Source organism: Prunus persica, chromosome G8, assembly GCF_000346465.2.
Source record: "Prunus persica cultivar Lovell chromosome G8, Prunus_persica_NCBIv2, whole genome shotgun sequence".
NCBI lineage: Eukaryota > Viridiplantae > Streptophyta > Magnoliopsida > Rosales > Rosaceae > Prunus > Prunus persica.
Genome location: NC_034016.1, coordinates 20,580,773 through 20,599,807, shown reverse-complemented (window position 1 = coordinate 20,599,807; position 19,035 = coordinate 20,580,773). Strand labels below are relative to the sequence as shown.

Genomic DNA, 19,035 nt, shown 5'->3' with positions numbered 1-19,035 from the left:
TACCAAAAAGAAAAAAAGTTGTAACTTGTAACAGAGGATTGGATGGATGATGGTCATTGATAGTTGAAAAAGACAGAAATAAGATAGAACATTTAATATCTTTACTTTTGGCCGACCTAAATTAGGCCGGTTGATCATTATAATGAATCCGTCTACTTGTATTCTACACAAATTCAAATCACCTTCTAAATTAATTGTTATTTGTCTTGTAATTTTTTCTTCTCAAATTTCTCATTTCAATAGTTCGAACTTCGAATCACCCTGAGAAATTAAAAGAAGGGAGCGGTAGGGTAAACGTCAATAGTTGTTATTTGTATTTTAGTTTTTTTCTTCTCAAATGTTATAATTTTACTCCGCAGCAAATTTGGATATGAGAATTCAAAAAAGAAAAATGGAATTGACAAGGAAACCCAAATCGAAATGGGTAAATATTTTGGGATGAAAAGAAAAAAGGGCCCAAAGAGTTGGGTTGACTAAAGTCTAAAGTTTAAACATGAAGTGGGCTGCTTGACAAAAAAAATACATGAAATGGGCTCATCAGAAAACCCCAATATCTTTCATTGAAGTCGAAACGACGACGTGGGCTGGTATCGTCGTCTAGAAACCAGAACGAGGGCCTTGTACCGTCGTGTGCAGGGCCGCACGGTATTTGGGGTGTTGTACTGTGCAAATACGAGCTCCATTTTTCGACGGTTTGTTTGTGCTGTGGAAGCGATTGAAAATTTCGTTAATTGCATAGAAAATCCTGGTTAATTCTAAGGTGATTCTTACTAATCATATTTTGTAAGACTAATTTTCAACAATTTGAGGGTTTAGATTTTCTGGGCTCCGATTGTGTGTAGTCGCTAACTGGTTTTGTATCAAAATTTCAAGCTTCAATCATATTGTTAGATTTATTCAGTACTTTAATTCAATGAAATTGAATTTGAAAATTGTTCACATATGATATATTATTTTCAACAATTTCGTTAACATGATTATGCAAAAATTTGAATTAGGCACGGTGGATTAGTGGACTGGACGGTTTTAGTTTCTTTCTTGGTTCTAGTTTTCCAGTGCATGAAACCCTAAATCTTCAATAGTCTAGTGGATGGGAAATTGGTTCTCAAAGTCACTGATAATAAAGAGGTATTAACTCATCTCTGTAACCCTTGCTGGCTGAGATTATTATTGATTTAACTTCATGAACAAGACAGTAATAATGAGTAAGTCTGTGTAACCCCATTCACTGTTTAGGAACTTCAATCAACTTTCTTTTGTTAAAAATTGATTTGAATTACCGCAGTTTTGAAAGGCATAGGAAACGAGCAGCCTGTAATGTTAATGCTCTTTCTAGTGACAGATTAAATGAACCTGTGATCTTCTTTCTTATAATGTTATATTTTGATCAATAAAGTAGTTACATCATTTTCGGGCGAATCTTTTGCTTGTTTCGTTATGATGTTTTATATTCCATATTTCTTTTTTCTTACAGAACAGGGTTTTCTGAGAGATGTTAGGTCCACAATTTTAATTTTTTTGGTTTACATGATTCATTTCTCTTGTTTACTCTGGAGGCAGGGTCATCAATTTTGTTTTGTCTGTTCCCCCTTAAAAGAAAATAATCAAATTGGTTCTTTTTGGTACGTGGCTTATTAAGTGTTAATATGTTCTATCAACATTGCTGATACTTTTTTTTTCTTGGGAACCTACCTGTGTGACAGAAATTTATGTGTCACCCCTTTGTTTGACTTAGATGCTAAGATCCTTCACCTCTATTTTTCACATTATGCAAATCTGTTAATGTCACCTAATCCATTTCAAACTGTGTTGTTTTGTTTTTTCTTCTTTGTTGAGCGCAGGGAGTGATACTCGAAACTGTTTTGTGTAGGAAAACATCTTTGAACACAATAAAAATACTTGAAGGATTCCTTTTCTTGCCGAATTGTTCCCAAATTGAATTTGTGAATGCCATTACTTGGAGTCTGGGTAGTTTTCATGGTGATGGTGCATAGCTGCATAACAATGTATTTCCTTTTGTTTTCTTCTATCTTCCTTTTCTTTCACTATACTTTTTTTTGGGTGGACAAATCCAAATCACGGAAAGTTCGTGTAAGTAGTCAAATGAGACGTCTGGCTGAATTGGACATGATTATGGTTGTCTTTCTGCATTTTAGGAATATGGAAAATCTCCTATGCATGCTTATGATTAGAACACAGACTATATAAAATCCTGATATGTCCTGTGGTTGTCTTTGGAAACCTGGATTGAAAATTTTATGTTGCTTACTAGAAGCTTGGTATATTTTCTGTAAACTCAAATTTTTAGATACCAGAAAACAGTTGAATATCATTGTATGAATTTGGAAAAGTTAGGTTCCAATAGTGGCTCCTTTTTCTAATCATGCTCAATGAAGCTTTCATTTTATGAATTTGCAGGCTTGGTTGTTGATGTTTTCTGGATAGAAATCAGCTCGAGGGAAGTATTTCATCTTCTAGTCCGTGACATTAAAATATGAAGTGCGTGGGGCAGATCAGCGCAGGCCCTTGGTTTATTGGATTGTCATTTTGTTATTTGTGGATGTTTTATTGGATCACTGATCCGAGAATATGTCCTAAAAAAATGTACATATCTGTAGACATTTTCACACAAACGAACTTGAGTGAAGTAGTTCAAAATATTAAGATGAATATTTGTAGACATAATTAAGTTGTTGAAATAAAACTACAGCCTAAGCTTTAAAGGGGGCGAATTTTTTGCCCTTTCCAGTTTTAGCGACGGTCTTACGTTTCGCTGATAAATATCTTATTTGCTGCGGCTAGCGACGGTTTTATTCGTCGCGAAAGACGTTTCATTTGAGACCCAAAATTCGTCACGGAAAGTGTAAAAACCGCTGCTAAACAACAAAAAATCGCCGCAACAGCGGAAAAATCGTCATTTAAAACGAGATTGCCTGTTCTCTACTGGATTTAAGTGTATTTGCTTCTGTTTTTAGGTGGACATTTATATTCCTTCCCTTCAAATACTACAGGCAATTGAGGGAACCACGAAAGAATAATTCATTTCTTATTTCTCTGATGTTATATATGTAATCAACAATCAACTTGGAGGAGCATATTCTTCTATCGTGTGAAAATAACCTGTAGAGTCGGATATCTTTCATTAAATTTGATTCCACCAGAGCTACTCGACTCTGGAACAATTGAGAGCCAAGTGACTATTGCAAAGTCAAGATTTGAATGTGCTCAAGTTTCTTAGCAGCATATGGCTTCTTAGACAAAATGAAAGAAAAGGGGAGAGGGGAAAAACCAAATTGTGTGAACAGGAAAAACAGAAAAAGGCCACTAAGCAATATTAATCACTATTTTGTTTTGTATTATCAGCTAGTGCCTTGCACCTTGATTGCTTAGACAGGGCAAGAACACTTTTGTGCTTGAATCTAAACATGCATAAGTCAAAGTACACTAAGTCTTCCTTGCATCGCGCATGAGGTTATGTTCATGGTTTTGTTCTCTTGACCAATGTGATATGCATTCAATTTATGTCAATTTTTCTTCAAGATTTTTGTTTTGATGTAAGGGTTATCTTTTAAAAGTTTTTTAACAAATAAATAAAAATCATTGCTAAAATACAAGAGGCAATTTGGTAAACACAATGAATCTGTTTATTGTTTGTCCAAATATGCTTTACATATCATATAACTAGAGTTCCTCACATATCATGAAAGAATTTGTAAGTCTTGACATCTTCCACAATGAACTTGACTGCACCAATGGAGAACCAAGCCCCCATGGCAAAGTTAAGAAGCAGCAAAGAAAGGTACATTTTGGTATTTTGGGGCCGTCTTCTAGCTTTTAGATATGCCAGAGCAGGGAACACAAAATCCAGTGGTGTGAACCCAATTGCTCCACAGATTGACACAAAATCCCCAAAGAAAGGAGTGGCTGCTGCAACAAGAGTAATGAAAACCATATACATGGACGTAAAAACAAAACAAATTAGACTGTTTCTGGATGTGATGTGATTGGTCCTGATTTGATGATTTTGTAGTCCAAATATGTTTATCAGGATTTTCTATATCCGATTTGCGTGCTTTATGTATATCAATTCTGAATTAACACATCAAGAAGACAACTTAGCTATGCTTTTCAGATATTGATTACCACTTTAGTCCTTAACCATAATTTAGTTCATTATTTAATGAAGTGCTTAAATCAGGCATGACTATAAGTTTCTAAGCTCTCAATAGAAAAAGAAAAGTAGTTTTTCTTGTCCACATTGAAAGGACGTCTTAGGGAATCATCTTCGGTTTTCACAGAATTGGCCTTGCCAAGTTCTTCTTAGACAGTGTGTTCCTGGTATTTTGTCTTCCTATAGTCTGTTCGCTTGAACTTTTTGAAAGATAAATTAAAGAAATAATTTCAAGCTCAAGTTTGGACTTCCATTGTTTCTGTGTCAGATTGGTTCCTCCCCAGGTTTCGAGGATGGAAATTTTGATCTGCCAAGTGAGTTTGGGCTTAGATCATGCTCACTCTAGGTTTGAGAAGTAATCAATTTTACTGGATTATTTTTTCTCTCTCTTCAAGTGAGTTTGTTTTGTACTTTGTCTATAATACTCAATTACTCATTTCAATGCATGTAATTTTGAAGTTGGACAGATGATTTTGAAACTAAGTGAAGAATCTGGAGTATGTTCGACTTCAAGTTTTCAAATTTTGGCATCCTTGGAATACCTTATTGGTTGTCTTCCTCTTTGGAAAAAGTTTATACTCTGTATGTTTACAAAGACAACAATAAGCTAACTAGTTTCCTTATAATTCCAATTTTCTTTTATATTTTTCCATGTTCTGATTATGTGACAATGAATTGCTGAATTGTTTTCTCACCAACTCCATGTTTTTCTTCATAGTTTTGGCTGATTTAACAGTGCTGGCAGACATCAGGGAGAGATTGATCATTTTCAATGTTTTAGTTTGTTACCAGGTATTTTTCTTACTCTTAAATATGCTTCTGGTATTCCTTGACACGGTATTTCACTCTTTGGTGTGATATTTGAATTGGTTCTGCCTATATTTTCTTGATATTTCCAACTGGAATATGCATCGCCTTGCCATGATTTATGATTATTTCAAAGTTAAGCAAAAGAGCGATGTTTCCTCAAGATGTTAGAGAATATTTCAACTTGGTGGAATGTTGTGCTAGTTGTTTGTCTTAGCTTCCTCGCATCTTATTATTGGCATCAAGTCAACATGCTGGACCCAGAGAGAAAAAAAAGAAAAAAAGATTTTGGCAAACATGCAGATAAACAATTGTCTGCCAGTCATTGCTAATTCCTTTCCCAACATTAGTTCTCATGTAGAGTAAGCTGTTTTGGTAATCTAGGCAACTTAAAAAGTTAATGCTTCTTTGATCCTAGAGTTTTATTGTCTGTGTATGTTGAAGAATACACATAATCTCACATCGGAAACTTGATAAAATAGAAAGTCCTATATAATGAATGGCTCCACTCCTAATAACATTGAGGCCTGCGCGGCTATACTATTTCCGCTTGGCTATCTTTTTTTTGTTTTGTTGATGTAGTATATTATTTAAAGAGTATAGTTGCGTGGCTATACTTTAAAAATATAGTAAATGTCGATTTTAGGCATGCAATTTAGGCCAACTAGTTATCGTCGACATAATGTGTTGTAAAATCCTCAAATCTATTTGACCAAATACAAAATTCCTAACCCTAACTCTTCAAAACATCGTTGTGTGCCATAGCTGTTGAAGTAGACATTTTTGGGTGTCAATGCCTTGTGCATGACACCCTTACTGTGGATATGGGCTACTCCCTTTAGGAGTTGATACATAATTCTTTGAATTTCCACACCAAACAACTTTGTCACCGGATAGTCCCTTAGCCGATGCATGCCCACCGAGGCTTCAATCAGCACATTGTGCACTCCATGCTTGCTAACCTTGTAATCCAATAAATTCATGATATATCTTGAGCCCTGGACCTTTCTTAAAGAAGAAACCTCGATGGCGACCTGACTTGTGGTGGCGGGTTACCCTGCTTCTCATCATAAAGTTTGATGACGACGCTTTCTTTCGAAGTGTTGTTGACGCCACGGTAAACGAAATGATCTTGCACCTAACTTACTTACTACCTTCTTAACTAATTACAACTAATCAATATAGTTAACATTTTCTATGCACATATAAGTTCCCTAATCTAATATCAGCCAGTTGCTCTTTATGTAGGCATATGTATTGTACAACCAAATCTTTCTTTTGCTCTTTATCTGTTACAAAGTGATAATCAATATCAAGATGCTTTATTCTAGAGTGATAAAACTGGATTGGAATTGTAAGTGAGAGATAGTGCAGACAGATTATCACAATAAGAGGTGAATTAAGAAGATATACAATCCTGCAATACTTGTTGAATCCAAGCAAGATCAGCATCAATATTTGCCAGTGCTCTTATGTGGAACTTCTAAGACTCTGAAACATGTTTATTGGATTGCTAGAAAATAGGATTATTGACCAAGAAAACCACAAACCTAGTTGTAGACGATTGAATATTGATATCTCCAGCACAGTATGCATCAATGTATGCATCACTTGTAGCATCTTATCAAATATGTAGGTTTTTACCAGATATCATACCAAATATATAGATTAGAGTTGATTTGTGAACTTATTATTTTCAACACGGTTTAAGTTCTCACGAGTGTCTCAATCACTCTCACTGCTGCTAACTTGTGTTGAACCAAATTTAGTTTTCTCCAATATCTTACATAAATCAAACAAATTTTTTGACAAAAACAAGAGTGTTTTATTTTTTTATCCTTTTCAAAACCAGCTTTAAGATTTCTCTTTTATTCTCACATTTTCATATATTGTAATAGATCATGCTAAACCTTTAGGCTAACACGGTTAATCAAGGTATAGGAGCATGACTGGGTTGATCACACGAAAAAAATGTTGGAAGTTAGAAATGCTGATGATTAAGATAAGGGTATTACAGGTATTTCAGATATTAATTTTTGGGTTTTTTTTCAGAAATGTAATGGTTTAGAGAAAGTCCGAAGTCCAAAGTTTAAAACGACGACGTGTACTGGTATCGTCGTCCAGAACCACAACGAGTGCCTTGTATCGTCGTCTACAGCGCTGCATGGTGTTTGATACGAGCTCCATTGTTCGACGGACGGTTTGTTTGTGCTGTGGAAGCGATTGAAAATTTCTCTAATCGCATAGAAAAATCCTGGTTAATTCTAAGGTAATTCTTACCAATCATATTTTGTAAGACTAATTTTCAACAATTTGGGGTTTAGATTTTCTGGGCTCCGATTGTTGTAGTCGCTAACTGGGTTTGTATCAAAATTTCAAACTTCAATCATATTGTTAGATTTATTCAGTACTTTAATTCAATGAAGTTGAATTTGAAAATTGTTCATGTATACCAGTGCTATATTTTCAACGATTTTGTTGATATGATTATGCAAAATTTTGAATTAGACACAGTGGATTAGTGGACTGGACGGTTCCAGTTTTCCAGTGCATGAAAACCCTAAATCTTCAATAGTCTAGTGGATGGGAAATTGGTTCCCAAATTCACTGATAATAAAGAGGTACTAATACTTTCTTTCTCCAACTGTATATTAACTCATCTCTGTAACCCTAGCTGGCTGAGATTATTATTGATTTAACTTCATGAACAAGACAGTAATTTAGTAAGTCTGTGTAACCCTATTCATTGTTTAGGAACTTCAATCAACTTTCTTTTGTAAAAAATTGAAATGAATTACCGCAGGTTTGAAAGGCATGGGAAACGAGCAGCCTGTAATGTTAACACTATTCTTGGTTTTGTACTGTTAATGCTCTTCTGTGACAGATTAAGTGAACCTGTGGTGATCTTCTTTCTTATAATGTTATATTTTGATCAATAAAGTAATTACATCATTTTCTGGTGAATCTTTTGCTTTTTTCGTTAAGATGTTTTATATTCCATTTTTCTTTTTTCTTACAGAACAAGGTTTTCTGAGAGATGTTAGGTCCGCGTTTTTTTTGTTTTTTGTTTACATGATTCATTTCCTCTTGTTTAGTCTGCAGGTCATCAATTTTGCTTTGTTTGTTCCCCTTTAAAAGAATAATCAAATTGGTTCTTTTTGGTATGTGGCTTATTAAGTGTTAATATTTTCCATCAAAATTGCTGAAACTTTATTTTTTATTTGGGAACCTACCTATGTTGTGGCAGAAATTCACTTGTCACCCCTTCGTTTGACTTAGATGCTAAGATCCTTCACCTCTGTTTTTTACATTACACAAATCTGTTAATGTCACCTAATCCATTTCAAACTGTGATGTCTTGTTTTTTCTTCTTTGTTGAGCGCAGGGAGTGATAAACTGTTTTATATAGGATTATCTTTGAACACAATAAAAATACGTGAAGGACTTTTTTTCATGTCGAATTGTTCCCAAATTGGAATCTGGGGAGTATTTCCTTTTCTTCTGTCTTCCATTTCTTTCACTTTACTTTTTTTGGGCGGACAAATCCAAATTGCGGAAAGTTCGTGTAAGTAGTCAAATGAGACATCTGACTGAATTTGACATGATTATAGTTTCTTAGTGCATTCTAGGAATATGTTGGAAAATCTCCTATGCTTGCTTATAAGCAGAACACACGCTACATAAAATCCTGATATGTCCTGTGGTTGTCTTTGGAAACCTGGATTGAAACATTTTTTAGGCTTACTACAAGCTTTGGTATGTTTTTTGTAGTCTCAAATATTTAGATACAACAAAACAGTTGCATTGCATATCATTGTATGAATATGGAAAAGTTGGGTTCCAATAGTGGCTCCTTTTTGTAATTATGCTTAATGAAGCTTTCATTTTATGAATTTGCAGGCATGGTTTATTGATGTTTTCTGGATAGAAATCAGCTAGAGGGAAGTATTTCATCTTCTAGTCTGTGACATTAAAATATGAAGAGCATGGGGCAGATCAGCGCAGGCCCTTGGTTATTGGATTGTCATTTTATTATTTGTGGATGTTTTATTGGATCACTGATCCGAGAATAATATCCCACCATGATTATGTTTAGTTGTTGTATTCCATTGATTGGGTTAATGGACTGTCCTAAAAAAATGTACATATCTGTAGACATTTTCACGCAAATGAACTTGAGTGAAGTAGTTCAAAATATTTTGATGTAATATCTGTTGACATAATTAAGTTGTTGAAATAAAACTACACCCTGAACGGTTAGAGGAGAGAAATTTTTTTCCCTTCTCTAGTTTTAGCGACGGTCTAACTATTAGCTGCTAAATCCATTATTTGCCGCAGGTAGCGACGGTTTTCTTCGTTTCTAAAGACGTTTACATTTGAGACCCCAAATTCGTCACGGAAAGTATGAAAAACGCTGCTAAACAATAAAAATCGCCGCAACAGCGGAAAAATCGTCATTTTAAACGAGAGAACCACGAAATACCACAGGCAATTGAGAGAACCACGAAACAATAATTTATTTCTTATTTCTCTGATGTTATAATGTGATCAAGAATCAACTTGGAGGAGTATTCTTCTATCATGTGAAAATAACTTCTAGAGTCGGATAGCTTTCATTAAATTTGATTCCACCAAAGCTACTCGACACTGGAACAATTGAGAGCCAAGTGACTATTGGAAAGTCAAGATTTGAATGTGCTCAAGCTTCTTAGACCAAATGAATGAAAAGAGGAGAGGAGAGGAGAGAGAGAGAGAGAGAGAGAGAGAGAGAGAGAGAGAGAGAGAGAGAGAGAGAAACCAAATTGTGTGAACACCAAAAACAGAAATAAGGCCGCTAAGGAATATTAATCACTATTTTGATTTGCATTATCAGCTAGTGCATTGCACCTTGATTACTTAGACAGGGCAATAACACTTTTATGCTTGAATCTAAACATGCACAAGTAAAAGTACATTGAGTCTTCATTGCATCGCGTGCCCGGTTATGTTCATGGTTTTGTTCTCTTGACCAATGTGAAATGCATTCAATTTATGTCAATTTTTCTTCAAGATTTTTGTTTTGATGTAAGGGTTATCTTTTGAAAGTTTTTATAAATAAATAACTAAAAATCAGTGCTAAAATACAAGAGGCAATTTAGTAAACACTATGAATCTGTTTATTGTTTGTCCAATGTGCTTTACATATGATATAACTAGAGTTTCTCACATATCATGAAAGAATTTGTAAGTCTTGACATCTTCCACAATGAACTTGACTGCACCAATGCAACCCAACACTGCAACACTGGAGAACCAAGCCACCATGGCAAAGTTAAGAAGCAGCAAAGAAAGGTAAATTTTGGTATTTTGGGGCCGTCTTCTAGCTTTTAGATATGCCAGAGCAGGGAACACAAAATCCAGTGGAGTGAACCCAACTGCTCCACAGATTGACACAAAATCCCCAAAGAAAGGCATGGCTGCTGCAACAAGAGTAATGAGAACCATATACATGGACGTAAAAACAAGACGAATTAGATTGTTTCTGGATGTGAAGTGATTGGTAGTTTTGTGAGACAATAGTCTTTCCTCAAAGTAGGCATATGTTGGCCTGCAATATATCTAACACAAGGAAATACAAATACACTATCAGAAGATAATTCCAAGGGATTTAAAAAACTATTGACACTTGTTTTCTTTTGAAGTATGGGAAGGAACTGAAGGGTACCTGAAAACATCCTGAGATCTGTATAACAGCAAAAAGATTGGCCATGACAATAGTCCATTGGGGAACAGTTAGGGAAGACAAGATGTAAGGCTGGACTTGTGAACCAAAAGCCCAGTAGCCAGTGAAGGCCAATTGCCAGTAGCTCAACACAATGACAGCATATGCTGCTGATACTCCTTTATACATGTTCTTCTTTGCAGGTTCTCTCACAGTATTCTGGTATAAAAAACAAAATGACCCAAATTTAATAACTTGGTTACTATTGACTCTCAAAGTTTCAAACTTCAAATTGGTAAAGAAATATATATAGATGTATAAATGACCTGTATCTCTGGAAGCATGGCATCTCCAAAGGAAAAGGCAATTGCCCCAAGAGCATTAAAGGCTCTGAAGGCTTTAGAAGATGAGCTTCCATCCAATCTGTAACTGACTGATTTCCTATCAATCTTTTTCCCTATAAGCAAGAAGAAAGAAAATAACTCAAATTTCACAGAAGCCAAACTTGACAGATTAGTAAGATGTGCAGGATGAGGAGGCTACCGTTATAAATAGTGACACCAATGGTTGTGCCAGCAAAGCCAATGGTGCTGAAAGTGCACAAGGCATTTACCCATCTCAAGGAGTGAATATCAGGGAGCTGAGACAGCAAGAGCTCAAAGGCCCCAAAGAAAATAATAAAATGCTGCAGGGTTAAGCCACCATCCTTGTCATAATATTTGTAAACAGCCTGCAACAAAAGATTGCAAAATACATATACAATACAATTCCTTCTCAAGTCTCAACCTACAAAGACCAAAAGCAATATGAGATTGATGAGTTCAGTCAGAGGAACCAACCTTAAGGCTGTTTCCAGCTGCAATATGAATGGCAATATTATTGCCTACAGAGGCTACCTGTTGAAAAAATGCAATTGACCAATAACCCCAGAACCCTTCAAGATAATTACATAAAAATAAGTGTATATGAAGTATTCAACATGGAAATATTTGTAAAGTAAAACTCAGAAAATCAAACTGAAAGATGAAAAAGTTAGAACAAGCGGTACCAAAAATGCTGTGTGCTAAGTGGCGATAGGTGACATGTTTCTTCCCATCCCAATTCCACAGAGATGCAATGAGAAAGCTAGAATACCACGTGGCTAGTGTTGCAGCCACCAAACTGCTTACCCCTATTATAAAAAGTTAATTAAAACAGCAAATCAATCACTTAATAATAATATTTGATATAATTGGAGCATTAGAAAATGATAAAAGTTAATTACCGAGAGGCCAACCGAGAGAAGCGAGAGCAAAAGGCAGGGGAGCATAAGCGGCCGGTGTGGCAATCGTGGTGGCCATGTGGAAAGCAGCGTGCTTCCACGTCCCTTTGCCTTGTTTTGCTGCTTCTTCTTCTACTACTAGTACTACTACTGGTCTTTCTACTTCCACTTCTGCTGTTGAATTTGGTAGTTCTGTTTGTGACATTTTCTTCTCTCTTTTCTTTCTTTTTTCGCTGCCTTCGGATCAGAGTTCAATGCTTCAAGAGTTCATGCGTTTGAGTTAGCTAAATGCCTGATAGCTAGCTAGCTACTTTTGACTTTTACTTGTTGAGGTGGTGGAATGTGGACGCTGGAAGATTAGAATCTTTGGGATTAATAGTATTATAGAATCTTTGAAAATAATTAATAAAACAATGATGGTTGGTTGGTACCATCACTCATTTAAGACTTGTTTTTTATTTATTTATAATGTACAAGTAATAGTCTAAATTATACGAGATTTTTCTCATACACACAACTAAGATGATAAGACTCTTTTTAACAGTACTTATTGTTTTGTTTATTTGTTATTCGTTAATATGTTTTTTTTTTTTTTATACAATCTATAATCTAAACTAAAAGGGTATAAGAGTTTTTCCCACATACATTACTAAGGTGCATTGAGGTTCAAACTTAAGACTAGTCAATTTTTTTTTCTATTGTTCAGACCCTAAAAAAAAAAAGTCATTTTTCATTAAGCTAAACGACATTAACATTATTAGTGTGGTTAGTTTTGCTTTTCAATTTAATATATTATTAACACCCTAATATAGTTGTCATATATATTTTTTCTAAATGAAATTCTTGTAAGAGAGTTGTTATTTGGAAACTAACCGACTTCCAATGAAACCCAAGGCCCAATCCTAAGTAAAACCCAGGCCCAATTTTCTTTTTACACTTTCTACTCCTCGAATTTCTCCGCCTCTCTCTCTGAAAGACGCAGGGTTTTAACCAAGCAATGGTTCTGGGATGAGTTCGTCAATCGATCCGTACAGCCAGTCCGTGCCGATCTGAAAGACGCAGAATCTGTACGAAACGTTCTTTATTTTTCTTATTTTCTGTTTGTCTTCCCAGAAAATCAAAGGAAAACGAGTGGCATTGCATAGTTCTTAATTGTGTGTTTTCATTTCAAAGTCTTTGGTTTTCAACAAACGCTCTCTACAAGAGCGAGCGAGTAAAATTTTGAATTAGGCACAGTGGACTGGACGCTATAGTTTCTTTCTTGGCTCCAGTCTTCCAATGCATGAAAACCCTAATCTTCAATTGTCTGGTTGATTTTGTATTCTTATGTTTTTAACAACCAGATTATTCTGTCCAAATTTGAATTTTACTTCTTTCAAATACCTTGCAAACAAAGAATTAATTTCTCTGAATTTTATTTATTTGACTGTTACTTAACTATTTATGATAATTCTGATGGGAAATGGGTTCTCAAAGTCACTGGTACTAATTAGTTTCCTTTTCCTACTGTGTATTAACTCATCTGGGTAATCCTAGATGGCTGAGATTATTATTGATTTAACTTCATGAACAAGACAGTAATTTAGTACTTCTGTGTAACCCTATTCATTGTTTAGGAACTCCAATAAACTTTTGTTTGTTAAAAATTGAGTTGAATTACCAGTTTTGTTTGTTAAAGATTAAGAGAACATGCGAGCTTCTTTCTTATGATGTTATATTTTGATCAATAAAGTAATTATATCATCTTCTGTTGAACCTTTTGCTCATTTATACAACTCGTGCTTTGGCGCGGGATTATGAATTTTACTTGGTTTTTGCAACATGCACTCTTCTACTTAACTTACTGAGATGTTGCAAAAAAATGCTTTACACATCATTTTTATTGCGAATTTTGTGAAGGAATTAGTTTATGGCTATTGTTTAAAAATTAATTGTTACTGGAGGAAGCAAAATGCATTGATTAAGGCCTTTTTTTTTTTGTTTTGGGGTGGGGTTAAGATGTTTTATCTTCCATATATCCTTTCCTTAGAGAACAAGGATTTGTGCGAGGTTTTAGGTGCACAATTTCTTTTGGTTTACATGTTCCATTTTCTACTGTCATAAAACTTGTGTGGTTGAGTTTGGTGATCACTCTGTTGGCATGCATCAATTTTTCTTTGTTTGTACCCATTATTGGATAATAATCAAATTGGTTCTTTTTGGTATGTAGCTTATTAAGTGTTAATTTTTCTATCGAAATTGTTGGGACATTTTTTTTTCTTTGGGAACCTACCTATGTGCAGAAATACACTTATCAACCCTTTGTTTGACTTGGATGCTAAGTTCCTTCGCCCCTGTTTTTTAGGTTACAAAAATCTGTTAGTCACCTAATCCATTTCAAACTGTCTTGTTTTCTCGTCACTGTTTAGCACATCAAGTGATACTCAAATTATTTTATATAAGAAAACTTCTTTGAACATAATACAATAGCCAGTGAAGGACCCTTTCATACCAAATTGTGCCCAAATTGAATTTGAGAATGCTATTACTTGGAATCTGGGGATTTTTCATGGTGAAATGACTGGTGGTTTTTTGAGAAAGAAGTGTTCCCTTCAGAGTAGGCATATGTAGGCCTGCAATATCTAAACACAAGGAAATACAAACGCAGCATTAGAAGATAATTCCAAGTTGTGATAAATGGGTGATTGGGGATTTAAGAAACTATTGATCTGTTTTTTGTTTTTTGTTTTTTGTTTTTTGTTTTTATGTTTAAAGGTACGCGAAAGAATTGAAGGGTACCTGAAAACATCCTGAGATCTGTGTCACAGCAAAAGGATTGGCCATAACTATAGTCCACTGGGCAACAGTCAGGAAGACAAAACTGAAGGCTGGACTTGTGAACCAGAAGCCCCAGTAGCCAGTGAAGGCCAACTGCCAGTAGCTCAACATAACGACAGCAACGACAGCATATGCTGCAGATATTCAGCTCTGTGAAGTCTTCCGACGCAAAATTCTTCCTAAATGCAAAATAATGTAAAAGTGATTTGAGCCATAGGATGTGATTCTAATTACGTGTCATATTCTTATCAAAAGCTTAGGCAAGGTTAGACAAAAATAGTGATTAGGAGAGGATTCGAGTATGTGATGGGGTTGTGGACAAGAGTATGGGCAAATTATTAAATAATAAATATGGAAATGAAAAATTTATTAAAAGGTTGGGTTCCTGTATGCTTAAAGAAGATTTCGTTATATGAACGGGTATGGGAGGCGACTTTTATTTTCCTCTCCAGTTTTAGCGACGGTTTTCTTTCTCGCAGCTAAAACTATTATGTGCCGCGCCTAGCGACGGTTTTATTCGCTGCTAAAGATGTATTTGGTCCATATTTTCGTCACGAAAGATATGAAACCGCCGCTAGAGAACAAAAAATGTCGCAACAGCTTAAAAATCGTCATTTTAAACAAGATTTGCTATTTTCTGTCGGATTCAAGTGTATTTACTTCTGTTTTTCAGTAGACATTTATATTCCTTCCCTTCCAATATTGCAGGCAATTTGAGGGAACCACGAACTCGGAGTATTATTCTTCTATGTTGTGGAATATAACTTATAAAAGCGAATGTATTCCATATTAAACTTGATTGCACCCAAGTTACGCTCGACTCTAAAACAATTGAATGTGCTCAAATCATGCTTCTTTACAGCATATATAGCTTCTTAGATTAGACAACATGGATGAAAAGATTTTTAAAAAGACACAAATATTTTGAAAAGGAAAAGCATAAATGAGGACCATTAAACAATATTAATCACTATTTTTATTTGTATTATCAGCAAGTGCCTTGCACCTTTGGCAAGAAGAACCCTCTTATGCTTGCATCTAATAATGTTTTGCTTCTTCTTCTACTTCTAGTGTTGTGACGTTTTCGTTTTTATTGGTTTTTTTTGTTTTGTTTGGGCTGCCTTCATATTTGAGTTTACAAATCAGACAAATTATTGCCTAAGACTAACATTAGTAAAATTGTTCTTTTGTTTAGGGTTAGCTATATAGAACTCCCTAATCTATTACCAATTTTTCAAGTTTATATACTATTATGTGTTAGTAATATTATTTTTGTTTTTCAATTCAATCTGTTATTGATACTTCAAAATAGTTATCATGTACTAATTTTGTTTTTCATAATAAAATTATTGTAAGAGAATTATTATTGTGATTTTCAACACACGTGAACGACTGATGCTATTTCGAAGCACGTGAACAATTAACGCCCCACGTGAACGACTAATGCTATTACGACGCTCGTGAACGTTTGATGCTATAACCGAGCTCGCCAAGGCCCAAATAGCCAACCCGACTTTCAGTGAAACCCAAGGCCCAATCGTAAATAAACACTAAACCGAGCTTGCCCTGCACTGAACACGTTTAAAACCCCCTTCCCCAAAATTCTGTTTTATTCCTTCTACTCCTTAAATTTCTCCTCATTCTCTCTGAAAACGCAGCTTTTTACCCTAAACCCTAACAATGGTTTATATAACTTCCTGGGATGAATTCGTCGACCGATCCGTACAGCTTTTCCGTGCCGATCCCGAATCTGTACGTAACTTTCTTTTTCATATTTTCTGTTTGTCTTCCCAGAAAATCAAAGAAAAATTAGTAGAATTGCATAGTTTTTAAATATGTGTTTAACAAGCGCTCTCTACAAGCAAGAGCGAGTAAAAATTTTCGTTAGGCACAGTGCTCTAGTGGACTGGATGATTTATTTTCTTTTTTGGTTCCAGTCTTCCAGTGCATGAAAATCCTAATCTTCAATAGTCTTGTTGATTTTGTGTTCTTATGTTTTCGCAACAAAGAATTAATTGTTTTAAATACCTTCCAAACAAAGGATTAATTGGTCTGAATTATTTTTTTATTTATTTGACTGGGATTTACCGATTTCTAATCATTCTGATGGATCTATTTTGTTGATGTAGACGCGATATGTGATGAAGTACAGGCATTGCGATGGGAAATTGGTTCTCAAAGTCACTGATAATAAAGAGGTACTAATTTATTTCCTTTTACTACTGTGTATTAACTTATCTGGGTAATCAGAGCTGGCTGAGCTGAGATTATTATTGATTTCACTTCATGAGCAAAACATTAATTTAGTACTTCTGTGTAACCCTATTCATTGTGTAGGAACTTCAATAAACTTTCGTTTGTTAAAAATTGAGTTGAATTACCGCAGTTCAGAAAGGTATAGGAAACAAGTAGCCTGTCATGTTAAGTATTCTCAGTTTTGTACTGTTAATGCTCTTTCTAGTGACAGATTAAGAGAACCTGTGGACATATTTCTTAAAATGTTATATTTTGATCAATAAATATATCATATTCTGGTGGCTTTTTTATTAAAATTGTTTAGACTTTTTTTTTCTTTGGGTACTGATGTGGCAGGAGTACACTTATCACCCCTTTCTTTGACTTAGATGCTAAGTTCCTTCGCCTCTTTTTTTTTTATTACACAAATCTCTTAATGTCACCTAATCCATTCCAAACTGTTGTCTTGTGTTTTCTTCACTGTTGAGCACATGAAATGATACTCGAACTGACCTAAGTAGGAAAACTTCATCGAATATAATAAAAAGTATGCATTTTAAGGACCCAATTTCATGCCAAATTGTTCCCAAATTGAATCTGAGAATGCCATTACTTGGAATCTGGGGATTTGTCATGGTGATAGTGCTTTTAGTTGCATAAAGCAATGTGTTTCCTTTTTCTTCTGTCTTCCCATATTTTTTACTCTACTTTTTTGGGTGGAGAAATCCTAATCACGGAAAGCTGGTGCAATAAGTCAGATGAGGCATCTGGCTGAATTTGACATGATTGCACTGTTCTTTGTGCATTTTCGGAATATGGAATGCTTGTGTATATGTAGAACACAGACTAAAGCCCTGTAGTTGTATTTGGAAACCTGGATTGAAGCATCTTTTTGTGGCTTACTAGAAACTTGGGTGTTTTCTGTAAACTGAAGTTTTTAGATACAAGAAAACTGTTCCATATCATTGATATCATCATCAACATTTGCCTGTTTTACTCATGTGATTGATTCTTTTTGCATTTTGCAGTGTCTGAAATTTAAAACAGATCAGGCACAGGATGCAAAGAAGATGGAAAAACTTAACAATGTATTCTTCACTTTGATGTCCAGGGGTCCAGAAGGTATTATCTTTATCCAAGCCTAATCTTAAACTTTTTAATATTTCTTCTGGAACATCGATGAAGTATTTCATTGTGTATTCATATTAGTTTAAATCCAGTTAGATTACTTGCTATGTGCCCTTTTCACTTGGTCCTACAACTGTAGGGCCCAATCCAATATACCAAAGACTAAGAAGTTAGATTACTTGCTATGTGTTTGAACTTGAGTGGCCTTTTACGAAAGGTCCTTCAAGGGGTAGGCACCTAGGCACCTTTCACTAATATGTAGGACCTTTGGAGAAGCTAAAAAGCTTGTTTCAAATGGCATGTGAAATGTAATGGAGAAGTTATTTTCTGCATGGAGTCTAGAGAATTAATGTTCTGGAATGATACAATGGTTGAAGCAGCATTGCCTTTCTTAAGCTGCTATTTGGGGCTCCCTATGGACCCCCTTTGGAGCATCTGTTATGGTGCCGTAGTGTTATGTATTATATAGCTTGCAGTTTGACCTTAGTGTGAGTTTTACTAATTATTCTAACTAGAACTCTTTCTTTCTTTCTTTCTTTTTTCTCTTGCACAGCGGATCCTGCAGAAGTTACCGGGAAAGACCAGATGGATGCACAGCCAACCAAGAAAGGAAGGGGAAGGAAACAATAGTTTTTGTTGGCGTACAGTTAGAAATTTTTTTGGACTGATCTGTTAGGATCCAGGGATTTTATTACTTGAATGAATCTTCTACAACTACGAAATTTGTAACTACAAAAGTTGTCTTGAATTCTCATTCGCTAATTTTCGCTTTTGATTGCATTTTATAAACCAGGATTATTGGCGACGTTCACTTGCTTTATCTTGGTCAACATGTTCAACAGTTGAAAATAAATTTGTGGTAACACTGACTCCCTCAGGAGTTCAAACAAACAGAGCCCATTATTGGGTAATAAC

General features: G+C 35.1%; 2 protein-coding genes and 2 long non-coding RNA genes across 5 annotated transcripts; 2 read left to right on the top strand and 2 right to left on the bottom strand.

Annotated features, from left to right (window-relative positions):
- LOC109950668 lies at nucleotides 7,021–9,249 on the top strand. Of its 2 annotated transcripts, XR_002272947.1 has the most exons (3): nucleotides 7,021–7,247; nucleotides 7,487–7,599; nucleotides 8,879–9,249. It is a non-coding gene; the product is annotated as an uncharacterized LOC109950668 (long non-coding RNA). The 2 variants fall into 2 exon arrangements; XR_002272946.1 differs by lacking the exon at nucleotides 7,487–7,599 and having other exon boundaries at nucleotides 7,035–7,247.
- LOC18767762 (GABA transporter 1) lies at nucleotides 10,079–12,707 on the bottom strand. The gene is made up of 7 exons (XM_007200968.2): nucleotides 11,944–12,707; nucleotides 11,728–11,850; nucleotides 11,519–11,613; nucleotides 11,223–11,409; nucleotides 11,006–11,136; nucleotides 10,683–10,898; nucleotides 10,079–10,576 (listed from the first exon to the last, which is right to left on the bottom strand). The coding sequence occupies exons 1-7, from the start codon at nucleotides 12,143–12,145 to the stop codon at nucleotides 10,181–10,183; spliced, it is 1,350 nt and encodes a 449-aa protein (XP_007201030.1). The 5' UTR covers nucleotides 12,146–12,707; the 3' UTR covers nucleotides 10,079–10,180.
- Nucleotides 14,361–14,824, bottom strand: LOC109950669. The gene is made up of 2 exons (XR_002272948.1): nucleotides 14,719–14,824; nucleotides 14,361–14,561 (listed from the first exon to the last, which is right to left on the bottom strand). It is a non-coding gene; the product is annotated as an uncharacterized LOC109950669 (long non-coding RNA).
- Nucleotides 16,280–18,952, top strand: LOC18766303 (signal recognition particle 9 kDa protein). Its single transcript, XM_007200575.2, has 4 exons — nucleotides 16,280–16,509; nucleotides 16,887–16,955; nucleotides 18,021–18,114; nucleotides 18,674–18,952. Exons 1-4 carry the CDS (start codon nucleotides 16,438–16,440, stop codon nucleotides 18,748–18,750), a joined length of 312 nt encoding a protein of 103 aa, XP_007200637.1. The 5' UTR covers nucleotides 16,280–16,437; the 3' UTR covers nucleotides 18,751–18,952.

Excerpts from the sequence above, each read along its gene's own strand:
- LOC18767762 (XM_007200968.2), bottom strand. The coding sequence starts at position 12,145 with ATGTCACAAACAGAACTACCAAATTCAACAGCAGAAGTGGAAGTAGAA. Across the intron at positions 11,851-11,943 it reads TTCTCTCGGTTGGCCTCTCG|GGGTAAGCAGTTTGGTGGCT; the intron begins GTAATTAACTTT and ends TTTTTATAATAG. Across the intron at positions 11,410-11,518 it reads CAGCTGGAAACAGCCTTAAG|GCTGTTTACAAATATTATGA; the intron begins GTTGGTTCCTCT and ends CTTTTGTTGCAG.
- LOC18766303 (XM_007200575.2), top strand. The coding sequence starts at position 16,438 with ATGGTTTATATAACTTCCTGGGATGAATTCGTCGACCGATCCGTACAG. Across the intron at positions 16,510-16,886 it reads TCCGTGCCGATCCCGAATCT|ACGCGATATGTGATGAAGTA; the intron begins GTACGTAACTTT and ends TTGTTGATGTAG. Across the intron at positions 18,115-18,673 it reads GATGTCCAGGGGTCCAGAAG|CGGATCCTGCAGAAGTTACC; the intron begins GTATTATCTTTA and ends TCTCTTGCACAG.